This window comes from Erpetoichthys calabaricus, chromosome 17, assembly GCF_900747795.2.
Source record: "Erpetoichthys calabaricus chromosome 17, fErpCal1.3, whole genome shotgun sequence".
NCBI lineage: Eukaryota > Metazoa > Chordata > Cladistia > Polypteriformes > Polypteridae > Erpetoichthys > Erpetoichthys calabaricus.
This window is the reverse complement of record NC_041410.2, coordinates 826,699-851,050: the sequence shown is the minus strand read 5'-3', so window position 1 is coordinate 851,050 and position 24,352 is coordinate 826,699. Positions and strand designations below refer to the sequence as shown.

At 46.5% G+C, this 24,352-nt stretch overlaps 2 protein-coding genes across 4 annotated transcripts in view; both read right to left on the bottom strand.

Moving 5' to 3' along the window:
- Positions 1–4,766: 4,766 nt before the first annotated feature.
- On the bottom strand, positions 4,767–6,097 carry LOC114668083 (protein FAM187B-like). Its single transcript, XM_028823708.2, has 2 exons — positions 5,262–6,097; positions 4,767–5,094 (listed from the first exon to the last, which is right to left on the bottom strand). The coding sequence occupies exons 1-2, from the start codon at positions 6,095–6,097 to the stop codon at positions 4,767–4,769; spliced, it is 1,164 nt and encodes a 387-aa protein (XP_028679541.2).
- A 2,042-nt stretch (positions 6,098–8,139) lies between these two features.
- lsr (lipolysis stimulated lipoprotein receptor) overlaps positions 8,140–24,352 on the bottom strand; it is a 31,199-nt gene continuing 14,986 nt past the window's right edge. Inside the window, exons 4-11 of one of the 3 annotated variants that reach the window (XM_028823528.2) lie at positions 21,308–21,364; positions 19,014–19,160; positions 16,737–16,922; positions 15,260–15,310; positions 12,284–12,412; positions 11,082–11,388; positions 10,504–10,912; positions 8,140–9,627 (exon numbers count right to left, since the gene is read on the bottom strand). In XM_028823528.2, coding sequence (XP_028679361.1) covers positions 9,592–9,627; positions 10,504–10,912; positions 11,082–11,388; positions 12,284–12,412; positions 15,260–15,310; positions 16,737–16,922; positions 19,014–19,160; positions 21,308–21,364 — 1,322 coding nt within the window. In that variant the 3' untranslated portion in view covers positions 8,140–9,591. The remainder of the gene's footprint in view (positions 9,628–10,503; positions 10,913–11,081; positions 11,389–12,283; positions 12,413–15,259; positions 15,311–16,736; positions 16,923–19,013; positions 19,161–21,307; positions 21,365–24,352) is intronic. The other 2 variants (XM_028823530.2, XM_028823529.2) reach the window with 2 other exon arrangements.

Sequence of the window (24,352 nt, the reverse complement as noted above, 5' to 3'; positions counted from 1 at the left end):
ACATGTCTAGGGTTTTCTGTGATCCTCTTCCTAATGTCCCCTTAACACGTTTCTAGCTGTGTCCCCATGTAACTCATTTTCAAGTCACCATCTCCATCCGCTGCCCTCATTCCCTTCATAATTTTCAACACTTCAGTCAAGTCATCTTTTAGGATACATGGAGAACAGCGAAGGCGCACACACACGAACCAGGCCAGGGATATGGACCACGTCCCCTGGAGCTGCTGGGCACTCAGCCATCTCACCCCCCCCCCCCCCCCAAGAAATGCCAGTCATATATAAAAACATTCTCAGTGCCACTGGGTGCAGGACAGAAACCACCTAGTTCATCTGTGGGCACATCCACACAGTGCCAACTCCCAGCTTCCAGTTAGCCAGACCAATGCATCTCCATACGTGAAAAGCACCAGGAGAAAACCCCACAGAGAGACAGTCACCAACTGGGCACCAAATTCAAATGCAGGGCACAGGGTCGATGATGCCACCAGAAATGCCAGTCCCCATCCAACACGTGGGGCTGCAGGTCGGTGGAGCTGACCGATCGGTGACTTTCAAACGTCAGATGTGCACCTCAAGTCAGAATGTTTAAGTGTTAAGATGGGGCTTACAGCAGGGGTGCCAAGCTGAGCTCCCGTTTGGGGGGCCGCAGTGGCTAACAGAAACAAGAAGGCTGCATTGTGCTGCTTTTCATTATGAACCACAGCAGCCAAACAATAAGGAGATGTCAAGAGAGTCGGCGGATGAGTGGTCTTACATCTCATTTGCACCCGTGTCTTTCACAGAATATCAGTCTCATTAAAACATTTACAAAAGAAAACAGTGAAGGTCTGAGAAATACCAACCTGTACAGAGACCCCAAAGGCAAACCCTAAGCAAAAAGGAGAAAAAGAAAAAACCACAGATCTGTGGTGGTCTGCAAAGCATTTGGACTCGCAAACAAATCAGTTCTGCAAATGCCTGGGGTGGCAGAATGAGGGCACCAGGCGGCCACCGAATTAAATAATTAACAGATAAATAGGAAACTGAAAAGAGTCGCCCACCAGGACTGTGCGAGACCCCCGTGTCAGCTGCTCATTCATCGGCTCGCTTTGCATTTCTTTATTGTTTGGCTACTAGTTGAGGTAAAATAAGAAATAAAAAGGCCAAGAATTCTAAAAATGGCAATCGAAGTCTGAGGAATGAGCAGCCCTTACTGCTTACTAATTAAGGTTGCGGCTGGAATGAGAGCCCGCAGCCACTGAAGCCCACCAGGACTGCACTTTGACCGGACAACAACAACAACAACATTTATTTATATAGCACATTTTCATACAAAAAGTAGCTCAAAGTGCTTTACATAATGAAGAAAAGAAGAATAAAAGACAAATAAGAAATTAACGAGGACGCCCCTCGTTCAGATGGTGGCAGCGCCGCGTTAGTGCACTTGGAGCGCCATCTGCTGGCCCGACTCTGACTGTGCGCCAGTGATCTGAGGGCTCAGTCCGTGCGCTTTAATAAGCTGATTATGATCTGAAACCCGGGCTCAAAAGTGTCCCGTCAGCCCTCAGTCCGGTTGGGGACACCGCGTCATTGCTGTCTGCGAAGCCCGGTTAACACCTCGAACTTGGAACTGTCACTTTCAGCCATCAAAGTACCAGGGCTCGGTGATTGGCTGAGTGCTTCGGGGAGACCCGCCTCCAGGCGCTGCGCGATCCCCAAAGCCCGCAAAGCGCCCGTGACCGGCGGTGACCGCTGCTGTGGCCACACTCAGAGGTCAGAGCCGTCATTGACATAAAGAAATAAAACACACAAGAAGTAAGCAACAGATGACATTTAATTCGATGGGAGCGCGCAGGTCATTTTATTTTGTTATGAATTTATTAGAAGGGGGACCCGGCGCTGTCCGGTCACCTAAATAAAGTGCCCAGGAGTCCCCAAACCTAAACATTCCACTGACCAAACAAAACTCTTCTTTTGAGGAGGTGGGGTGGATTATGTAACTTTGCATTCCTGTGCCAAACTCCAAAAGCATCTCCTAGGGGCGCTAATCTCACAACGCGCATGCGCGCTCCCAGCCTGTGGTGCCCCCCCCTGTACTAATTGGGGCATCTGTGCGCTTCGGGTTGGCGTTTCAAAACACACAGAAACACACACGCGTCTCCAGGTCCTCCGGGCTCTCTCAGGGTCTTGTTGACTGACCACCTCCTTCTCCACTCCATGTCCTGTAATGTCGCCCGTCGTGATTTCGTTCTGTTCCTGCAATAAAACAAGGTGACGATTTCAAACGAGCTCTCCGCCTAATGTTTAGTTTTAACGACATTTTTATTTATGAATATGATTAGTGACATACAAGATGAATTCAACGTCTGGTGCCTGGCAGGCAGTCTCACGGTGGCACAGTGCTCAGGTCGCTGCCTTTGTCTCAGTATGTGGCATCTTCTGGCTCTCCCCGTGTTCCCGTGTCGCCTTTTCTTCAGGTCCACTGGTTCCCCTTTTGTATCCCAAAGATCTGCCCGTCCATGACCAACTCATGCCATCCAGTCTGACACTGAAGGGTGCAAAGACAGCATCGGGTTCAAGGCAGAAACCCACCCTGGGCAGCCTGCCAGTCTTTCAGAGGGCACACACAGAAAGTTCGTGCCCATGGCTTTGACACTCATGTGATGCCATTCTCTAACCCACTTATTCCAGACCAGGGTGGCAGAAGGTGCTGGAGCCGATCCCAGCAAGCACAAGACACAAGGCAGGAATAAACCCCGGACATGGCGCCAGTTCTTTGCGTGACAAACACACACACACACCAAACACACATGAGGACCTAATCAGAGTCAGCAGTTTGCCCACCCATGCCAGTCTCTAGACCATTGGAGGACCCACACAGACATGGGGAGAACATGCAAACTCCACACAGGGAGGACCCGAGATGTGAAGCTGGCACTGCCAGCAGTGTGCCACCCAACTGCCAAAAACATAAAAGTCAGCTTATAGTGCAGTTAACTGATCATGAGGCAGAGTTTAAATAAGCAGCGGGTTAACATCAACAGTAATAATAATAATAATAATGATAATGGATAACAGAATACAAAGAAAGAAAAAACAATACAGTCAAAGAAACGAATAGAAACCGAGTGCAATAATCTTAATTCAATAAAGTAAATGTATGGAAACATAGAAGGAACAACGATTAAAAAAAAAACACAGCAATACTGCAAAAGTACAAGAAAGGAATATCGAAAATAAACATAAATATAGATAGAAATATAAAGATGACAGCAGAGGAGCAGTGAAATAATAAAAGAAAGTCATTAAATACATTACACACACACACTTATATACAGTATGTGCGCCTGGGGGGATCACCACCCCAAACCAGGAGGAGGCGCTGTCGTTAATTGTCTCCCCTCTACCACCTGCAGCACTGAGAAGACATCCAGTGAGGGCACCGAGCCCACCCATTGTGCCCACAAGGGTCTCACATGAAAAGGGGTGTGTCCAGGAGGAGGCGGCTCATTTTGGACCCGAGCCTGGTGGAGGGCGGAGCTCCTGTAGGACCTCACTGGGTACCCCCGGCTGAGTGTTAGGAGCCCGCACTGCCCGTCTTTTTGTTTTTGTTACGTGGGGATGCCCAGCTGGCACCCTGGCTGCTCCCTGTGGGCTCCTCGCATTCTGTAGGTGATACAGTAACAATCTCTATTATTATGTGGTATATTATATGTGTGTGTATATATAAAATCAACCTGCTCCAATCGACACAATACCAAAATTCATTAGACAGCCCCCCACGTTCTTTATTAAATTACGATTCTTGTCCTCGTTTTACGCCCATTTCCTTCTTATATTCATTGTTTTTTCTCTGTGCTTTTTAATTTTGCTCTCTTTCATTCCTAATTATTATTATTGTTGTTGTTGTTCATTATCAGTAACACTGGGCGGCCAACAGAGAGGACACACCAAGAGGAGTCTCACAATCGGGGTGGGCGTGTTGGCAGTGCCCACACATGGACTGGCATATCTACTCGGGTTCGTTCAGCTCCCGCACCTTAGAGAGCAGTGAACAGTTGGGATGAGTTTTGAATTTCATCAAACGGAGACTCGCTCCAGGACCTGCAGGCATTCAGACGCAGCCTGTGACACCCGGAGGGGGTCTTAGCGTCACAAACCTGCTGCTGCCACATTTCAGATGTGAAGTCGGACCACCGTCACGGAGCAGTTTAACAGGGTTGGGGATTTTACGTAGACCTTCTGTTACGTGGAAGGTGGCGCCCTTTGTTTTATATAGCGCCTTTCATACCCATCATAGTAAGAGTATGTAAAACGTAACACGCTCAAAAGCTTGCAACTTACACTGAGGGTGCCACGGGGATTTCACAAATTCCAAATCGGGTGACATTTGCCACGAGCACGCTGCCTACACACATTGGAAAGCGGGTGACCAGAGATGCCCAGTGTCATGTTATCATCTGCTGCATGCCGTAGAGTCCAGTTGTCCGCTCCTGCACTCCGACACTCCAAGTTGGGAGGTCCACGGGTTCCCACGGTCGGGTCTGCGTGTTCTCGGTGTGGCGGCTCTGAATTTTTAACCGATAAACAAACAAACATCTTGACGTCCCATCGGTGGTCGTCTGTGCCCCCTCCACCTGAGCGCCTCGACCAGCAGCAGCAGCAGCAGCAGCAGCAGCAGGCGGCTTCACTCTCCGCCCCGGCTGCTCGGCTCCTGGACGCTGACCAATCAGACTTGAACGCGGGGCCGTCCAATCAGTGTGTCCGGCGCCGGGTCAGAGGCGGAGTCAGCCGCTCTCCTTGTTCCGGCCCATGTAAGAGCAGATGGTGGCGAGCGTGAGGGCGTTGAAGATGACGACGGTGATCAGGATGATGTGCTTAAAGAAGGGGAAAGTCTGGTCGGCGTGCTTCCGTTTCCCCCTCCAGAGCTTCACGAGGAAGATGCCCGTCTCGGTGCGATTGGCGTAACATCGGTAGGTGCCCGCGTCCGATGGGAAGGCGTGACTGATCCGGTAGATGGCGCCCCCCGTCACACGATCGAGGGAGTGCGTCCCGTTTACAGTCAGCAGCTGCAGGAGCGTCAGGATTGTGTCGTCTCTCTTCCAGTAAACGGGGCTGTGGAAACAACAAGAGGGGTCGGCGATTAGAGACCACTACACATGTCTAGATCGTCACCCGGGCACCATCAGTGGAATTAAGGTGCTCTGTGCTTGAATTCAAGAAATGAAAACTGAGACAGCAGAGAAAGAAGAGAGCAGGATGTGCCAGTCTCACCCCCTTACTTGTACACCGAAGCTCTCGGGCACCTGAGCTCGACGGGCTCCCTCAGCTGTGCCAGGAAGGTGTCCTTCAGCAGGATGGGGATCTCCTTGTCGATGCCCGCGGCCGGCACCCCCCTACAAGTCTCCATGCAGGTTTCTATCCTGAGCTCGGGGCCCCGGCTCAGGGCGGGCACGCTGTGGGCGCCCAGCTTGACCCTCATGAGACCACACGGCAGGGGCTCTGGCTCTCCGGGCACATCGCTGCCCCTCAACAGGCGGGCGTAACAAAAACCAAGTCTTCTCCTCTCCCCTTCAGCGTCACAGCGGTCACAGGCTTGCCAGCCGCTCCAGTGAGTGTACATTTCAAGCTCCCGCCCGTCATCAAGAGCCACCATCTCCAGCGGCCTGGTGTTCTGATCCAGGACTGCGTGGGACACGTGGAGCTGAAGGGCGTCCTGGAAGTCCGTCTCAAAATAGGCAAGGAGTCTGTCGCCATCTTGGCACAAAAAGATTCCCGAATCGGAAGTCTGGGGATCCTTCAACTTGAGGTCCCCCTCAATAAGCTCAGCTTTACCAGCCAGTTGGGACAAGCCAGGGTGTTGGAGGGTCTTGATGGCTCCACTGCTATTGATGAAGGGGACAAAGCTGCTGTTCTCCACACTCAAATTTAAGAAATGCCAGGAGATGGAGGAGTGCTGGGCACTTGGGCAGTCCAGGAAGACAGGGTTATGAGAGGCTAATGCAAGCTGGCATGGCCATCCCTCCTGGCAGGACCAGGCTGAATCACCCTGACCACTGATGGAGAGTGATGTTAAAAGCAGGATGGTGGCTGCCATGGTCACAGACACGAGGGACATGTTGGCTCTGTCCTCACAGCGTCCCCTACCAGGCTCTGGGTGGCCTTGACTTGGGTTATATCACAGAGGAAGGTCTCAAAAGTGTCCCTGAAGAGGGGGGGACTGCCACTCCACACAGTTGTCAAGGAGACAGGACTGGCAGTGTGGTCCGTACCAACTGTGGGCATGGAGGGGTCACCAGCTTATCGTGGTGACATCTGATCAGCTCACTCGACTGTGCAGTCAGACCACAGTGGCGCCTTCCATGACAGCGGGGTCTCTGACTCAGTCCCAGGGGGCCGCAGTGGCTGCAGGTTTTTATTTTTAAATGAGTCACCACTGATGGTGGCTTTCAGTTTTAGTGGATGTGCTGTCTAAGATTTAGAGGCCTGGTCTTTGTCACTTTTTGACTCTTCTTTGTCCTCAAGAGTCCCTTTAAGTGCCCTTTGGCCAGCTCAGAGCAGGACTGAGCCACCGTAGTCCAAAGAGCCGACTGAGCCGAGGGCTGTGCCAGGCAGGGATGCAGAGAGGCTGCTGAGGAGGTCGTGGTCTTCATGGACCCCTCTGTATTCGGCCTTGCTTCAATCCTGACCAGTCCCTCTCTTTACTCTGCCACCATCTTCTTCACCATATTGTGCCAGCTCTTTGTCAGACCTGGTACTTGGAGTTCTGTGCAGAGTGTTGGTCATTTTTCGTCTCATCAGACCAGAGAAGTGTTTCCCTCTGGGGGTCCTTTAAATGCCCCTGACTGCTGCCATTGAGCCGTTCAATCCCATAATCCCCTGGTGGATGGAGGGCTGCTCAGGTGCTCGTCCTTTTTCCAGGGTCTTCCATCTCTCAGCAGAGGACTCCTGAAGCTCGGTTTGAGTGACCGCTGGGGTTTTGGTCACCTTACTGACCGGGGCTCTGCTCAATTTGGCCTGACGGCCAACTCTAGGAAGCCCAAGCCTTATCCTGGTGGCTCCAAACTCCTTCCATTTCACAATTCTTGAGGCAGCCCAGAGCTTTTAGAGATGGCTGGTCGAGGCCTCACCACAGCTTGATTGAGGGCGACTGTAATGTGCCAGCCTGCTGTCCTGACCGTTTGTGGCCACAGCACATCAAACCAGAGAGGCGAGATGATCAGACCTTTGAACTTTTCTATCCTAGGAGATCAAGCAGACGGGACAGGCCTGATCACAATCTGCAGGGTGCGAAGCCTTGGATGGAGTAGAGAGTTCAGTTATTAACGTCATTCACGTGCAAACCTTTGTGAAGTTGTTGTCACAGGCGTCACTCTGGGTTATTGATTGATGGGCAGAAATGTCAAGCGTACCCGCCATTTCAGATTACAACTACAACACAAAGCAAGTTACGGGGTCTGAGCTTCATGGATTGAAGGTCCAAGTGTGGAGTGGCAGTGTGGCGTCACCTGTTTGGACATTCAGCGTCACATTGGAGGATCGTCCCCTCTATTGTGGAGTAGGTGATGTTGTGGCTGTAAGTTTAATCGCTCATCATCATCATCGTCAGTTATATCGATTACTGTAGTCATTATAATTGATCCCCATTCAGTCCAGTTCATGTGTGCTTTCTGGCAGGTCTCCATGGTGGGCGTTTGTTTGGCTTTACCACACAGGATGAGTAGCACTCGTTCAGCTCAAAACCAAAGCAGACCACCACTAAACGGCCAGTCCACTACGGGGATATCCATCTTACTTTGCTTCGCTTTCCCTTTCCACTCCACTGTAATCCAACCGAAGGGAGAAACAAACGTGAAGGAGAAATGTGCCGGGATTTTCCTCCCAGTGGGCCTTTTGAACTGTCCAGTGTAACCGTTTTCATTTTATAAAGTTGCATTTCTGTCTTCAGTGCCATTTTGCTGCTTGGCCACCGTGTGCCGCTCTTAAAGAGACCCCAAACCTGAGGGAGCCGGCGCCACCTGCTGGACACAGCACAGTCTTATCAAAGCAGTAAAGACCCAGAAATGAAATGTCAGCATAGCCTTCCTTCCTTCTTTCCGCTGGCTCACCAATCCTTAATGAAAAAGTGAAGACCCAAAGAAAGACAAACTCACAGATCCATTGAAGCTTCCTAAAAAAGTTTAATTCAAATTGAAAAAAAGGAAACGCATGTCATTCATAGCCAGTGATCGAGTGTGAAGGGAGGCAGGCACCTCACGTCTTACATCACATGTGCTTTACGAAACTCTGGAGGAGGAGACGCACGACACAAATGAAAACGGACGTCGGCAACGCCAAAGCTCATCATCATTCAAGTGACAACGCAGGCGAGGACGATGGAGTCACAGGGTCTACTAAGGAGGAGGCCGACACAGCAAGGACAGGGCGCCTCTCAAGATTTACACAAAATTATTTACAGTCGTAATTAAAAAGAGAGATAAAACACTCCTACACTGCCTCCATTCTCTTGATGAAATATTCTCATACAAAAACTAAAAAACGACTACGCAAACTTTAAATATTAAAGGCACTCCTCCCACAGCTCAGATTCAATTTTTTTTAACATTTTTTTTCTTCTGTACACATTTGAACATTAAATTTATTTTACAAACACATCCACAAAATCATTCGTAAAGGCCAAGCGGGCTCACACATTTACATTGACTGAAATGGCTGTCGTTCACCAACGTCACAGGGACAATCGACATTGGCACAGCCATGTCTGCACACAAAGAGTTAAAAGTGGGGGTCAAACATTAGGGTTGTACACACGTCTCTCTTTTTATCATTCATCTGTTCAAGGCAGGATGTCCCAAAAAATAATCCCAGCCACGCACTAATTTGTTTTTCTACACAACTCATCTTTAAGGTACGATTAAAGATGGCAGTCATCACACAAAAAGGTTTTTCCATCTAGCAGAACCTCCAAGGTACAAACAGTCAAAACTAAAGACACGTTGACTGACGTATGGCGGTCCTCAGGCCTGATTGGACGAGTTGTTATAACAGGACGGCTCTTCTAAACGAGCCTAACTGGGGAATTTGACGTCCAGACGCATTCTGCAAAGGTCAAATATTGAAGGAGTTTCACGTGGACTGCATCCAGACATGTGTGTCTAAAAGAAAATACGTAAGAAGGAAGGGCGGGCCATGTACTCACCGTACAAAGAAGGAAATGGAACGTAAACGCGAGGCAGAGAGTCAACTCCGGGCTAATTTACAAAGTGAAGAGTCGTCTTATGTACAATGAAATGTCCTGAAACTATTCTGACAATTATGATGACCATCGGCCTCGTAAAAAAAAAAAAAAAAACCCACGAGAGAGGACATGTTGTGAATCGACGTAACACGCCTCACAGCGACAGACTGGTCTCCTCAGAGGTGGAGCAGACGTTTCAGTGTAGTCTTAACTCCACTGCTCTTCCAGAACCCTGGGTGTATTCAGGCCTCATTGTATTAACAGTTCGCACATCTAGCAGACCACTTAAGAGTTGGACAGGACGATGGTCACCAATCCTAAACATACAGCAGTCCAAAGCCAGTTATCCTTGCATGGGGTGACAGGAAAACAAATCACACGACGAGACTCTCCCTGCTCACCGCTCCGTTCTGAAAAAGAAAAGAAGACTTTTCAGAGTCGCATTATATCACCATTTGAAGTTTAATGTAATAGAAGTATTACTAATAAAAAACTGGACCCAAAACCCTTTAACAGTTACATTTTTCCCCCAGAGAAGTAGTGCAGGTGACTTAGGCCAAGTGAACAGCAGGGATCCTCCCTGTGAATTTCAAAAGTGACCTGAAGGGAACTCATTTTTCTTCAATGGATGAAGTGAAGACAGAAACTAGAAGCCTGTTGAAAAGCTTCAGGCAAGAGGACTTCCAGCTCTATCAATGGAAGGTCCGTCTGGAGCAGTCTAGAGATCAGGAGGGGGACTACAGAGAAGGTGACAACGTTTAGAAGGCTGGAATTGAGCAATACATTTTATTACCAATCCGGTTATTTTTGTGTCTCACCTCGTAGAAATTAAAGCAAATTTTCAGTGTTATTTTCTGGCTTGAATATCATGATAGTATCGAATCGTATCGTGGTGTCCCTTAAAGTTTATCAGCCCTAGCTAGCGTTTAGATGTTGTATATTGCAAGACAATAAAATAAATAACTAAATAAAACGCAGCATTATCATATCGTGATAATAGTGTATCAAGGTTGTCCCTGTTCATACCTCTAGCATTTAGACGGCTAAAGGGCCCCCTGGACCCTCGTCTTAAACTCTCAACACGAGAACATCAAGCAGATTTCATTCAGCCCCCCTTGTCCAAGGCTGAAGCGGAGCCCAGACACCACGAGGCAGCCATCCGTCGCACTGCTGTATGGTGCATCTCTCGATCACCGAGGAGGATACTCAGCGTTTACTGCTAACGGCTACACTTTAGATGTTTAAAAACTTCTTTACTGAGAAAGACGTTACATAAAAATGCCCACCTTGCGCAAGTTTGTCTTAATTCCACGACTCTTTGAGGAAGGAATGGACTCCACATCAGAGTATGCCGGTGGGGGAGGCGGAGGAAAGCTTTCATCGTCAGTGTCTCTGTGGCGGTCGGCACCCCGACGGTTCCCTCCGGATCGGTAAGTGTTGTCGCTAGCGTTATCCAAGTTCTCGCGGCTTCCAGAGCGCTCTTGTTTCTTCCTCAGGACATCTTGTAGGAAAGTGTCATCGTACCCGCCACGCCTGGCAGGAGAATCGCGCTGCCTTTCCAGATCTCTCAGGTCATCCCGACTACGGCTGCGTCTCTCATAGTAGTCACCATTGCCTCGACGATAGCTCTCCGGAGAGTAATCATGTCGTCTGCGGTCGTCATCATAATCCCGTCCGCGCCATTCATTATCAGAGCTGAGGGAGTAAAACAAGCAGAATATTCAGTAAGTATATCAATAATGAAGAGGATCAAACATGCAGAAAAGGTTTAGAAGGACAGGACAGTTACTCAAATGTCTAATCATTTCAACAAATGATAAAGGTTAAGTAACGCAGAAGCAGACAGGGATGTGAGACAGTTTACCCGCGTCTTCTGTGGCCTTCCCTTGAAGGCCCACCCCGATAATTGCGATCAAGATCATCCAGGTCATCCATGGAGTGAGCCCGTCCTCGACTAGGCGGATAACCTTGATCCCGCCCACCACGACCACTGGCATCATCACGGAAACGAGGGTTCGCGTGACGAGACGCGCTACTGAAAACGCTCATGTCATCTTCCACGTCCGTGATGGGTGGCATTGCTTGGTTTCGTACTCGGCCCATTCCATTCCGCAGGTTTCCTCTTGGATCAGAGTTCTCATGAAGCGAGCTAATTTCACTCATTCCAGTCACTAGGAAATCAAAAAGAATCAAAATCATTAAGAAAATGTAACTGACAGAGACAAAGTAATGCTCATCCGCACAGTCAGAGGCAGGCCTTGGGTTTCAACCGAGTTCTGTCCCTGTGTGGGTGAATCCTGTGAAGATGTCTTTAGGATTTTGGAAATATCCATCTGATCATCTTAGACAACATGTACACTGAATTATAAGCATGTGGAGTTTGGGCACCGACCCCTCGTGCCCCACTGTTTGACGGGACATTTATAGAGCAGGCCCCTTGCCATCAATCAGAAGTCAATGAAAAGACACGCCTGTGCTCCCGGGCTGGTCAGTACAGTGGGTGGGTGGCACAGCCTGCACTCGTCACAATGTGGGGTGCACTTTGTACTGTGGCTACAAGTACCATAAACGCAGCCCAAGGCTGCCATCGCACAACAGTTAGTTGGACAGCATGTCAGATCAACGACTGCTGTGGCTGAATCTTGAAGTCTCGGAGGGCGTCAGTTTTTACAACTAGGAATTGCATGAGGTGGCTGGTTACATAACTCCTCACGATTGCTCAAAGTAATGCAGTTTGCCTGGTTTTAGTAGGCAGTCAACGTCAAGCACGCTAAAATAAGAAATGGAGCAGCGCGTGAAAGTAACTGAATCACCAAGCAGGTATCTGCGCTGGCGCTGCTCCATTTTCAAAACACTCGCCTTCCTTCTTTCACTGGAGTTCTTCATGGCTTCTGGGGAGGGGACTGTATGCATGGTACTTCTGGCTGAGCACTCATTGGCTGTTAACTCCCATACATGACAGCCCACCCCCTACTACCAAGTGACGAAACTTCAGGAAAGAAAAACTTAAAAGAACGCTAAATTACCGACTGGCACATGTGACACTCAACGGCAGACGCCACTTACATTTTTCAAATTTCCCACTTGTATCACCAGGACGCGTCGGGTCGAAATTAGTTAGTTCCTTCTCCATGTAGTAAAGGACCCTCATTGAATCATCGGCTTGGTTTGCCTGAATTCGGTAACCGCTACGCACTGAAAAGTCAAAAAAAGAGTGCAAGACATTTTACTTTGAGTCAACACAAGTCCGAAAACTCTGACCAGCCTGAAGTCAGCCACTGGACGAGCTCACCTGTCCCCTCCTATTCATCTCATGTTACCCGTCCTGTCCCAACACTATTTAACCTTCCATCATCATACCTCCATGTTCAGTATTTTCCCTGCACGGTGGGACCGTCCGACAAGTGAGCGCTTCCTTTTCCTTTCAGCAACACTAGTTAAACGGAGGGGTTCTCTGTGGTCGGAGCCCAACTTGCACTCCCCTTCCACAGTATCGTACCCCTTAAGTAACTCACAACCTTGTTGTCTGTTCATTTTAATCCACATCTGCTCACAGGACTACTTTGATCTTCCAAGTGTACTCACGTCTGATCCTGGAGGTCTGCAGCGGCTGCAGGTTTTTGCTTTAACCAAACTTTTAAATTACTTAAAGTGCCATTTATTTTCTATTAAAGCTTAATGTTAGTTAACTCATTTGATGCAATTCAGGACACTTAATGGCCTATTTTAGTTTTAAACGGGAATATTTGGGTTTTAATTGTTGTCCGTTTTCTTAACCAGCCATCAGTTAATAATGAAGTGCAAATGACAAAGAACCCAGCAGCTCTCCAGACAACGTGCTTCCATTTAAATGCAACATCTCTCTATTACAATAGAAAAATCCTGCGACAAGACGTGACTTTTTGAAGAGACTTTTGGAAAGGAAGTCCTGCGAGATGGAGACTTTTGCCATGAGATTCTTTCAAGTCGCGCCCTACTTACGGCTATTTTCAAACAAGACCACAGTCATCAGGTGCATTCCGGCACTTAACCTGGACAGACACCAATCCATTAAAGGGCTTACTTATGAACACACACACACACACACACACACACACACACACACACACACACACACACACACACACACACACACACACACACACACACACACACATATCACCCATTCATCTAAATATGGCAGCAAGAAACGAAGTCAAACGAATTAACGTGAAAACTGTTGATTGGTTACACGGCAAATTGATTAGATGCGTATCAGTAGAGACTGCTGAAACAGCTGGTGGTGATGGTGCGGAAGATGAAAACATCAATTTACAAAATCACAAAGAATATCTACAACCGTTAACACCATCTGCTCTTCCACCGGCCGAATTACTGTTGAAAGAAGGACGTATCGTAATGCTATTGTGTAACTTACATATGAGTGATGTGCGAAGCAATAGGACAAGATTAGTTGTATTCAAAATTGTTCAAACAATTCTGACATGTAAAATTTGAACAGGCGACAAGAAAGGTAATGTAGTCCATCTAACATGAGACACCAAAGGAGATCTCGATATGCCATTCGTATTAAGACATTAACAATTTCCCTGTTAGAAGAGCTTTTGCTATGACAATTAACAAATCACAGGGACAAACATTTAAAAAAGTCGGTTTATTTATTAGAGAGAAAGAAACGATATTCACTCACAGGCAGTTATACGTTGCGTTGTCATGATGCAAGACCAAACACAGAACCAAAATTAAACGTGATATTGACAAAAAAGTTAATTCCAAATGTTGTTTTAACTGAAGTTTTAAAGTAAAAGTCAAAATGATGCATATGTAACAATACCCATAAAAATAACAATCTCTGTAAATTGTATATCCGGTTAACCAAACCTGGGGGTTGGCAAGTGAAGTGAGCAGAGGCAGAGCCCCCTAGTTTTTAAATAAATGAGAGAGAAGCAGACCACCAAGATTAATATATCTTCTCCGGACCTTAAAACATATGGATAACGTTCTTAGAAGATTAAAAACCTACAATGTGATAAAGGTTTGTCTTGGAGGAGTGAAAGCACCAACAAGCCAAAGAACTATATACCAAGTTTCATTAGGTGCTAGGCCAGGCTTCCAAGAGGTTAGAATGAAAATGTGCCGCCTCTACGGACCTCCAGGACCCCTGCTCTATTCACTACCGCCATTGCAGTTGGAAGGTTTTCAAATCCTTATTTCTATTTTCACGATTTCTTCTTTTCTTTGATTTGTAACACTAACGGTGCATTTCCAACCATCGCTGCCGCTACACGCACTGCAAATGTACGCGATTCACTCCCACAGATGTGCAGTTGTCGCCTCGTGGCAGCTTTACATTCTACTTTTACAGTCAAGACAACCGGAAAAGCTCAGCGAACACGAGTCTAAATGAGGACCGTGTGCAGCAGCAGTCGTCGTCGTCTTCTTCTTTCGGCTGCTCCCGTTAGGGGTTGCCACAGTCATCTTCTTCCACAACTGCGTGCAGCAACAGTAAAAGCACAAAAAGCCTGAAGTGCAAACAAAGTGAAAAACACAACTCAAGCAGCTCAGTTTAGTCTACGGCAGACATGACAGAGTGATGGCCTTCAGCTTAGAAAGCGAGCGCACGCACACACACACACACACACACACACACACACAGGGCGTCCTGCATTAAACGTGTCCCGTCTACACTCACCGTCATGTCCTGGGCCGTACACTTTGTGATCCACACCACCTCCGTGAGCGCTTTATCTCCCAGTTTGGATGGTGAAGCAGATCCATTAAGCACAACCACTTAAATGAAGACAACAGCCAAGTGTTGTTTTTTCCAAGCCCACACCTTCATTCATTTTCACATTTATAAAAGTAACATCTGTTAACTAGCGCTGCACCACCAGGGTCATGTGTGGCCCACCATCTGTTGGAGTTCAGCACCTTTAATGCTAATTCACAAGGCTAAGCACACCAACAAATGAATGTCAAATGAAAATCAAGACTGGGGTAGCTACAGGTTTTGGGACCACTCCCTTATGGAGACACACTTACCTGAATTAGCATCCTGATCATGAAGAAGCGGCACTTGGGAGCCATGGCCCACTACAAAAACAGAAAGGCAAACCTCTGTGAGTTACAAGACTAAACACAGGACAGGCTGTCTTAGCAGCACAGAACTTGCCCAAGAGGCTCCTCTGCACAACGGAGTGAATGTCATGCAGCAAGCACCTAACATGGCCTCACTTCCCTAAATGAATACCTTTGCCTTCTCAGATTTCATAAACTGGTTTTTCCAGTCTGAAGAGAAACTCCACACAAACCTTAGTGTACAACTCTAAATCACCACAAACAGTTGGAAGGCTGCTCTTCCATGTTGATGGTGGCACACCACCCGCTCATGGGTGCCCTCTGGCCATCTCTTGTGCTCTTCCTGTCCTTTTCCTCTTCCATTGGCCCCACCTTCATAGGTCACTTTGGTCCGATTCTACACATTAACAATCCTTCACCCATCTCTCTGATGCTCAGAGAAACCCACTCAGTCCTTTCATAATTTGCTTCAGATTTCATTTTCTTCAGCCACAGCTTGCCCTTCTCCATAAATCTCTTGACAAAGTGTTCACAAATACGACCCTTCAAGATGAGGCAGGGCCCTGATTATCTGCCCTGTCTATCACCCAACGAGTTGTCACCAAACTCTACTGCGGACATGAAACAGTTTCTGCGTGTTAATCCAGCAGCACGTGCACTCTGCTCTGCTCGCTCAGTCCACACCACACGCCACAGTGAGTTCCTGCTTTAAGGCCTACGTCTGTGACATTCACACCTCGTCCATGATGATGGCTTTCACTTCCATTACTGTCCACTTTCAGAGAATGTGCCATTGACATTTAATTTTTCAGAATTCTCCCACCGATTGCTTTCCTTAAAGAGAGGACACCTGATCATCAAGACAGGCCAGAGCTACTGCAGAAGTACTCCTAGATGTCCCAGTAGTGCAATGTGATCCCTTCCTAACCTTAACATGTCCTAAACGTAGCTGTTGATCTCTGGATAATCTCCAACGTGACCTCAAGTGGCTCCTCTTCCTCCAACACAGGATCAAAGCCTTTGAAGTAAAGAAGCAAATGGCAGAGTCTGACAAGAGCAGTAAGGCAGGATGAATCTCCAGTCATCTTTTTTGCCATCCAGATAAGAGTCCCAGAGAGTAGAGGGCACAAGACTGATGCCAGGCCTGGACTGGAGGCCTCTCCATTTCAAGACACACGTCTGCTCAAAGTGTCCAACCAACACACCAGTATGTCTTTGAACTGAAGGACAAAGTCCGAACAAAGTGGGTATCAAGGCAAAGTCCAAGTGGTGTGAGGGAACAGTGCTGTGCCAGCCTTGGTTTCTACCACCAACACACACAAATTCTGCTTATTTTGTCCAATATAAGAACAAAATATGACCGGCTAAGTCAGCGAGTACATTTAAAGAATAAACACACAAAATAAAATGAAATCAAAAAACATCATGGAAAGAACAATACCTGAGCTGGCACCGTCATATTCTGGTATGTATCCATTGTAGCCTGGGCCGATGGGCATCATAGGAATGCTGGCTCCTTGAGGCATCAGCTTCACTTGACTTGGGTGAGAGTACATACTGGGGGCATAAACGCTGGGGGCATAAACAGAGGGCACCCCTGACGTGGCAGCCTTACCAGCTTCATACACTGCAAAAAGAAGGAGACAGAGGGGCATGTCATTTGGACAGCAGAACCGATTGTGTGGCTTGAAACAGGACTCTAGTGAGCAGCAACAGACGCCATGAGTATGGAGATGAAAATCAAAGAACTCAATCCCACCCAGGCTGGCATCTCAGTCGGTTATCACCATCATGGAGACGTCAACAGTCACTAAAATGGAGGGTCACTCCACTTCATACACTGATGTCCTTGTTTGATCTCCTCCTGCGATTCACGTGCGTCTATATCCACCCTAAACCGAGTTTATTTTGTAAAGACTCGATTAATAGATTACCAAGTAGGAGTGCGGTCTGCGGTGTCTCGTTCTTTTATATATTTGTGTTCTGTGCCATGTTGCACTATTCACTATGACTGAATACACAGGATGGTTTGGGATGGCAACACGTAATGAGCCACACATAACCATGAGAACGCCAATTTGTCTGTGATCTTCAGTGGTTTCTGTTCAAACAGAAGACTAAAAACTACTTAAGAAAACGGGACCCTTAGTATTGTGTCTTTTAGAGGCCACTGTATTACTGAAGGAAATTAGGCGGCTTAGTGCTGGTTTGAAAAGTACAAATATAGACGTCAAAGAAAGGAAAGAAGAGAAAACACAAGGTTGGAGAAAAATCAGAAGCAAGGCGGAGGAAACGCAGTGGATACCAGTAAAGTGGGGTCAACTTTGGGAGCTTGAACAGGACTCGACGTCAGCCAATTTGTGGATTACTGGAAGATATCGGGGATCATTAGGAAGAGGATCCGTTTCCAGGACACAGAGAGAACTGGGGAGCCATAAAAGTTTCCTTTCTTGAAGACGACACTGACTGGTTAAGCTTGTCCTGTGGTGACAGTTGCCTGTTAACAGAAATAACCGAGAACTAAACTGGATCGTCGACTCCAAAGTGAACTGTGCGTTTTGGCCTGTATGTGTAATGCAACGTCTCACTAAAAAACTGCATAGGAATGGGCGTCTGGGGCTTGAGGATACGCAAGTATTAGAACTAAACCTTTCAGTCCATTTTAATACACTAAAAGCTCAGGAAAGCTGCATGGTAGCCTGGTCTCCATTTCATCCAAGGAGTTACACGTGTATTGCATACGGTGCTGCTAATTGAATTTAATGTCTTATGTGGATGAACAGACGACTACCAAGAGAAGTCCAAATTCAAGCTCAAATCACAGCGCATTACACACACAAAATGGGAAGAGAAAAAGAAATTAAAAATCGAGAGGTGAGGCGATGGGCTAACATACAAAGTATACAAAAAGTAATGGTTGGCATCTCAGTCTCTGAAGATTGGCGCATACAGCTCATAACTCATCTCAATCCACCTGCTCTCCTGACAGACAATGTTTGCCAGTCTACCGCAACTCCAAACACACCATGCCACACCAGCTTTGTTTAACGGAAATGCCCACCTTATGCCCTGGTCAAGCTTTTAAGCTCACTCATCAATTATAAATACACACAACATCTCAACCCCACTTAATCCACGATGGCAGGGAACACACAAGCACACGGCCAGTTCAGAGTCACCAGTTCACCAAACTGGAGCATCCAGAAGAAAACTCGAGACACACGGTGAGAAGACATAACGCCAACCCCAACAACCACTTGGCGCAAAATTTGAACCCCAGAACTATTTTACTGAAATGGTACACCCTAGGGTGCCTATTTATTAATTATTTATCCAAGAGAACATTTATGATATGATTGGTTACATTTCTTTTTGATTTTCCAATTGGAGCACTGGCAGGTCAAGTGACTTGCTCAGGGTCACACTGGTGTCAGCAGTGGGATGTGACGCCACAACCTCAGGGTCCGAAGTCTAAAGCCCTAACCACTACACCACACTGCCCGCCCAAGTCTCCTGACTCAAGCTGCATTACCCTTCGAGCATTTAGGATGTGAAGCACTTCTTTAATTAGAAACAAACTACCAAGCCATGGAGTTGAAGCAGAAGCCTTGGTGACCCTTAAGGAGGATCAGAATGAGGCACTGGGCCAGATTAGCTACTTGAGTGATGGTGTCCTCTCGTTTGTCAAATTTCTTATGTAATGCCATTCACTACTTACGGGCGCGAGGGCAGCAGCACTTCTCTGGGCAGCAAGGACAGCTGACATAACAGCAGCAGGTGTGTGGACAGCACTGGCACCAGCAGATGCCAATGAGCAGCAAAAACAGGAGAGCTCCCATTATGACGAGGACCACCAGCAGCCAGTCTAAAGAGAGAAGACAGGGTTGTCAGATCGCTGGAACACAAAAATGACAAACTTAATATGAAGTCTAAAGAAAGGAAACAGCAAGTTCATTTGGTCAAAGAGTGAAATAAAAAGCAAACGAGAAGACAGAGGAGTGGAGGTCATTCAGCAACGTGACAAGTCAAACCAAACGGGTCGTGCGCTGAGAGGCCAGTTTGTTACTGAAGACCCTTACCAATGCAGCCGACATCAATCTACGGCACTTTCAAGATGCTTTAACAACCAAGAGAGCTTATTTGTTCCCAACAATGACTTTTTGTCTGCGATTTCTAGAATTTGCGTGTAGCTGTTTGTGTTCTTACAATTTGTATGACAACTGCGAGACTCTTCACATCAGTGACACCCGTGGGGACAAGGACAAAGGAGAGTCCTCTGTGCCGAGCTGTGCTATTCAGACGGCGAGAAGCTTAGGGGGTCTCAGAGATTTCTGCCAACTACTTTTAGAGCTGAGGAACACCAGCAATGCTTTTAAAGTACAAGCACATGCTGTTTATGTTGCTATTATTTTCTAATTCATAAGGAAATGCGGTTTCATCTTTTTATTTCACGGTTACAAAAAGTTGCCACAGGACTGTTCCGAGACTTGTGCTAGCTTCTGTTGTCAGTTTGATTGTTCAATTCAGTTTGTTTTGCACGTTAAAACCTTTTGCTCTTCCATACAAACAGGTCTGTATTTTTTTTTTGCCGTTTCACTGCTCACGCTAGCTTGACTGGTCATCTGAATTCTCACTGAATCAGAGGACTTGCCGAAAGACTGAAATGTCATTAAACGTAAAAAAAGCGATGACACGAACAGCCAGGTTTTGTTTCCCATACAGTTTTCTAAAAGTAAAGCTAAAATTCACTTGCCATGCAGTTTCACAATGACAAAGTGGAAAACAAAGGGCTATTGCCACGCCTCTCCTCTGTCAAAACTCTGTGCTTACCGCTGCAGCCGTATGACGCAGTCAATCCACGGCAGGCCACTCGGGTCAATTCTGTTTGATCGCACTCTTCATTACCGAGGAGTGCAGCATGGGTTTTAAAGATGCTGCATACTTTTCACACAAAGACAAGCCAAACTGCACATTAATGTGTCCTCTCTGTACAAGGAAAGCCAACAAATGCCCTTTCCCTATGAAGATGAGAGCGGGGAGGTCCAGACCTCAAGCATCAAGGCATGTCAAGCTTCATTTCTTCATCTCAGACATCTTTAAGGTTGTAATTATCAATACGGTGACCATAATTGGCAAAGCAGGTGTGGAACTACCAGGACAATCACAACACACGTCTTACTGCCTTAAATGTGCACTTGTGACAAGAATCAAGTCCAGCAATTACTTTATGTCGATTTGAACCCCCCAAACCCCCATTAGAGACCTTCATTTAAGCACTGAAGGACTGGCAGACACTTGTGCTTTCACTTCCCGGTTCCTCCCTGTGTGGATAGCGCTTTGAGTACTGAGAAAAGCGCTATATAAATGTAATGAATTATTATTATTATTGTGGCCATTCATGCAGGCAAACCCTTTCAGACAGGAGCTAAACAACTAGTCCTGCATCAATGGCGTCAACGTTGCTGATTTCACTCCAAGTTTCACTGTGAATTCAACTTTGAGCCAATCGTTTCCCTCATCACTACTAAAAAATAGCATGGGGTTTATGGGCCTCATGAAATTTATTACTCAATATTTGACAGCGCACTCTTTATAGAGGACGAGGAAGACCATCGTGCAACATGAAATATAAGGGAAAACATAAAAACGCACCTTCAACGCTAGACTCAAGTGTGTACCACCACCATATACATGATGTGTGTGTGTCGCCCGTCTATGGTGAACACCTCCGCTGCTCTACTAATGCAAAGCATTTTCCACATTCCTCCATTGTGAGCCCTGGAAAGGTTCACAGTCCATCATCCTGACAAATGGACCACATAGCATGGCCAGCTAGTGGGCACCTGGCAGATCTGAGTGACTGCCTGTAACTTGTGCCTACCAGCTATAAAGGAGACCTCACTGAGAAACATCGACGCAAACAAACAAAACAGACAAAACGTCTAGTGTGGCAGCAATGCCGATGAGAGAGTTTCTACCAAGTCCACTGGTTTTAAACAAAAGGGGCTTTACCTGCTATGCCCGCTATATCAATGCCTGGCAACAGGTCTGTGGAGTTTGACGTCTTCCCTACGGACAGAAAACAAAAATAAAACAAACCGACAATTACTGAGGTGCATCCGGCCATAAAAAAAAAAACAAAAAAAGACCAACTGGCAACAATAATGGGAGCAAGAAAAACACAAAAAAATACAAAAAAAAAAAAGAACACAACATGGGGCGGACTGAGTCGCGATCGTACAGGAGCTCATCAACTAGCCCAGAAGACATTGCAACAGGAAGCAAAGTAAGGCAGCAACCGTCAAAAGAGTCCTGGTGACACTGTGGCACTCAGGATAGTGACAGTCTCAAACAGCGTTTCAAGTCAGGCTATATTAAACACTTCACACTCGGGGGTCACTTTCTGTAAAATACACACACTCACTCCTGGAGGGCTTCTTCTATAAAACGGCCATGTGACACAGAGGAGCAACTTCATCAAGTAATTTAAAAGGCCATTAGCAAACCATGGAGTGGCCTTGTGGTCAATGCACCTTCTGTAAAACTCAGGTTTATGGACAAGAATGTTCAGACCAGCATGCACTGCATTCCAAATAGGAATACTTGCCTTTAGAGGAATAAAATACACTTACGGCAAAGGTCAAGAAGGAAAATAAAAAGGACAGTCGAGAAAAAACTCCACTCATGATCAAGAATATTTGATATGTTGTAAGATAGCCGGCAGAAGGCAACCTTGAAAGTTGGCTCCTCATTCAAAGCAAGAAAAAAAAAAACAAATTAGTACAAAAGACGTGGGGTGTCTAAGACCTCAGGAGGAGGCTCCACGTTCACTTCTCTGCGATCAGGAAGGCCCTTTCTCTCCATTCATACGGTTGTTCTATTCCTGGTACAAATAAAATTGAAAGCATCAAATTCTCAGTCGATGGCTCAGTCTTTGTTTAAACTAGGGGGCTTCTCCCCCTGCTCACCAACCCCCTAACCCACCACACTCCACCATCTTGCGTCTCTGCTGCTCATGTTGGGAAGAGGGGGGCTGGACGCACCACAAGGAGATGTGATCGCACCTCCAAACCCCCCTCTTAAACGCTGATACAATGGGAAACAAATAGGTTTTTTTTTTTTTTTTACCTCCTCTTTGCTTGATCAGTTGCTGGCTTGCTGCTGCTGCTGCCGTGTCGCGTAATCTGCATCTCGTGCGTCATATCACCTATGTCCATATACTCGGTCTCTTCACTTTTACCTTTTCGTCAGTATCACATTGAATTTTGATTCCGTGTTTGCAATGACATCGTGACAATGCAACGTATAACTGCCCGTGAGTGAATATCGTTTCTTTCTCTCTCTCTCTCTCTCTCTCTCTCTCTCTCTCTCCAAGAAATGTGTCTGACAATAGCATTCACACAAATGAGAAATGATTGGACCGTGTGTGTGCTTGAAATTTTCTCACGGGATTTCACTTTCACCAAACAGCAAATCTTTTAATTCTCGTGGATACGCCTCTTCATTGGGAAGAAACGCTACTTTTTTTTTCCCCCCTGATGGCAACACGAATTAGACAATCTACAAGTTTCCAACTTAAAGTTTAAATCCGAACAATATATTCAATCTCTTTTCGCTGTTCCATTATTCCAAGTAATAATTTCCGTTTGTTTGCGCTCATGCGATCTTTCCTATCTTTTTTTTGAGACTTCTGAATTTTTGTACTTTCATTGTCTCTAACCTGCTCTGCATGTGTATTGTGCCAACGGTTTTGAATTCTTTATGATGTTCTACTTTGTCTTCTACTCTGTCTTATTTCCGGTCCCAGACGTGGCTGAATCTCTTGGCACAAAGTCCACCAGACAAGAATCTTGTGAAAGCATCTCTCTGAGAAAATCACATCTCATCTCCTTCCAAGATTTTTTTTTTTTTTTTTTTTATAATAGAGAGATTATCGTTTTATTTAACAAACCATTTTTAGTCATCTCGTCCTGTGGAATTCATGAATGTTTGTTTTTGACATGGCTACATATGCTTAGGTTTCTTATACCATTTCCGTTTCGGTTGGCCTTTTCTGTGAAGTTTGCTCTATTGCTATACACACACACTCACAATATTACATTGTCAGGTATTTGTTTTTATTTTGTCAGCGACGGCCAGAAAAGCATTTTAGTGACCATGAAAGTGTAGATTCCAAAGACTATAAAAGAACATGAGAAGCACTGGTGGGATCCTGGGCGCTTACAGTCAGAGAGACACAATGCCCATCACCATCCCAGAAGAAACACACAGACAGAGAGAACCACGAGAGCACACATGCTTTTGGTTGTAGATGCAACATTTCCATTACAAAAAGTAAAAGGAGCATATCACACCGCACTGTGCGCCATCAGCCTACCAACACATCTACAAGCAGAAAAAGCCATCCAGCTACAAGCAACACCATCAGTGACGGCTGGCTTTTGCTGCTTTAACTAACATTGACAACAGTTAATGTATGTGATGTTAAATGCGGCTTGGGTACTCGCCATATTTTGCTCCGAGTCCAAGAAAGTTCTGACCCTTCTTTTCTTAAGGGGACCCTAACCACGCACTCCAGTATCTCCGTCTCTCTACTTTGTTTGCATGTTGCTTGACTACAGCCTTCCTGCTGCTTCCATACCATGCAGGTAGAAGTTGTCATCATGCACATAATTAGAGAGCATAAAATGAGGATGACCACCGAGGGTCTACAACCCATTTGAACCAGTTAGTTAGAAGTCACATTATTCTAATACTTGATTTGATTGTACTGTGCAAGTTGATTTACAAACTGCATGTCAACACTCCAATGTAATCTTGTCTTCTGTAAAGCTGATGTCTGACATACTCCACAACTAGCGGTCTCATCACAGGACCATGGAGGGTTACACAAAAAACAAAACTTCAAGACTCATGCAGACCTTCCAGCACAGTCCTGTTCAGCCCTTGTTTTTGACAGCCAATAACATGCAGTCTAATGGAGTTGGGTCTGGATGAGGGGTTCAGAGTGTGAGCAGTGTGGACCCCAGACACACAAGACCCAACACAACTCCGGGT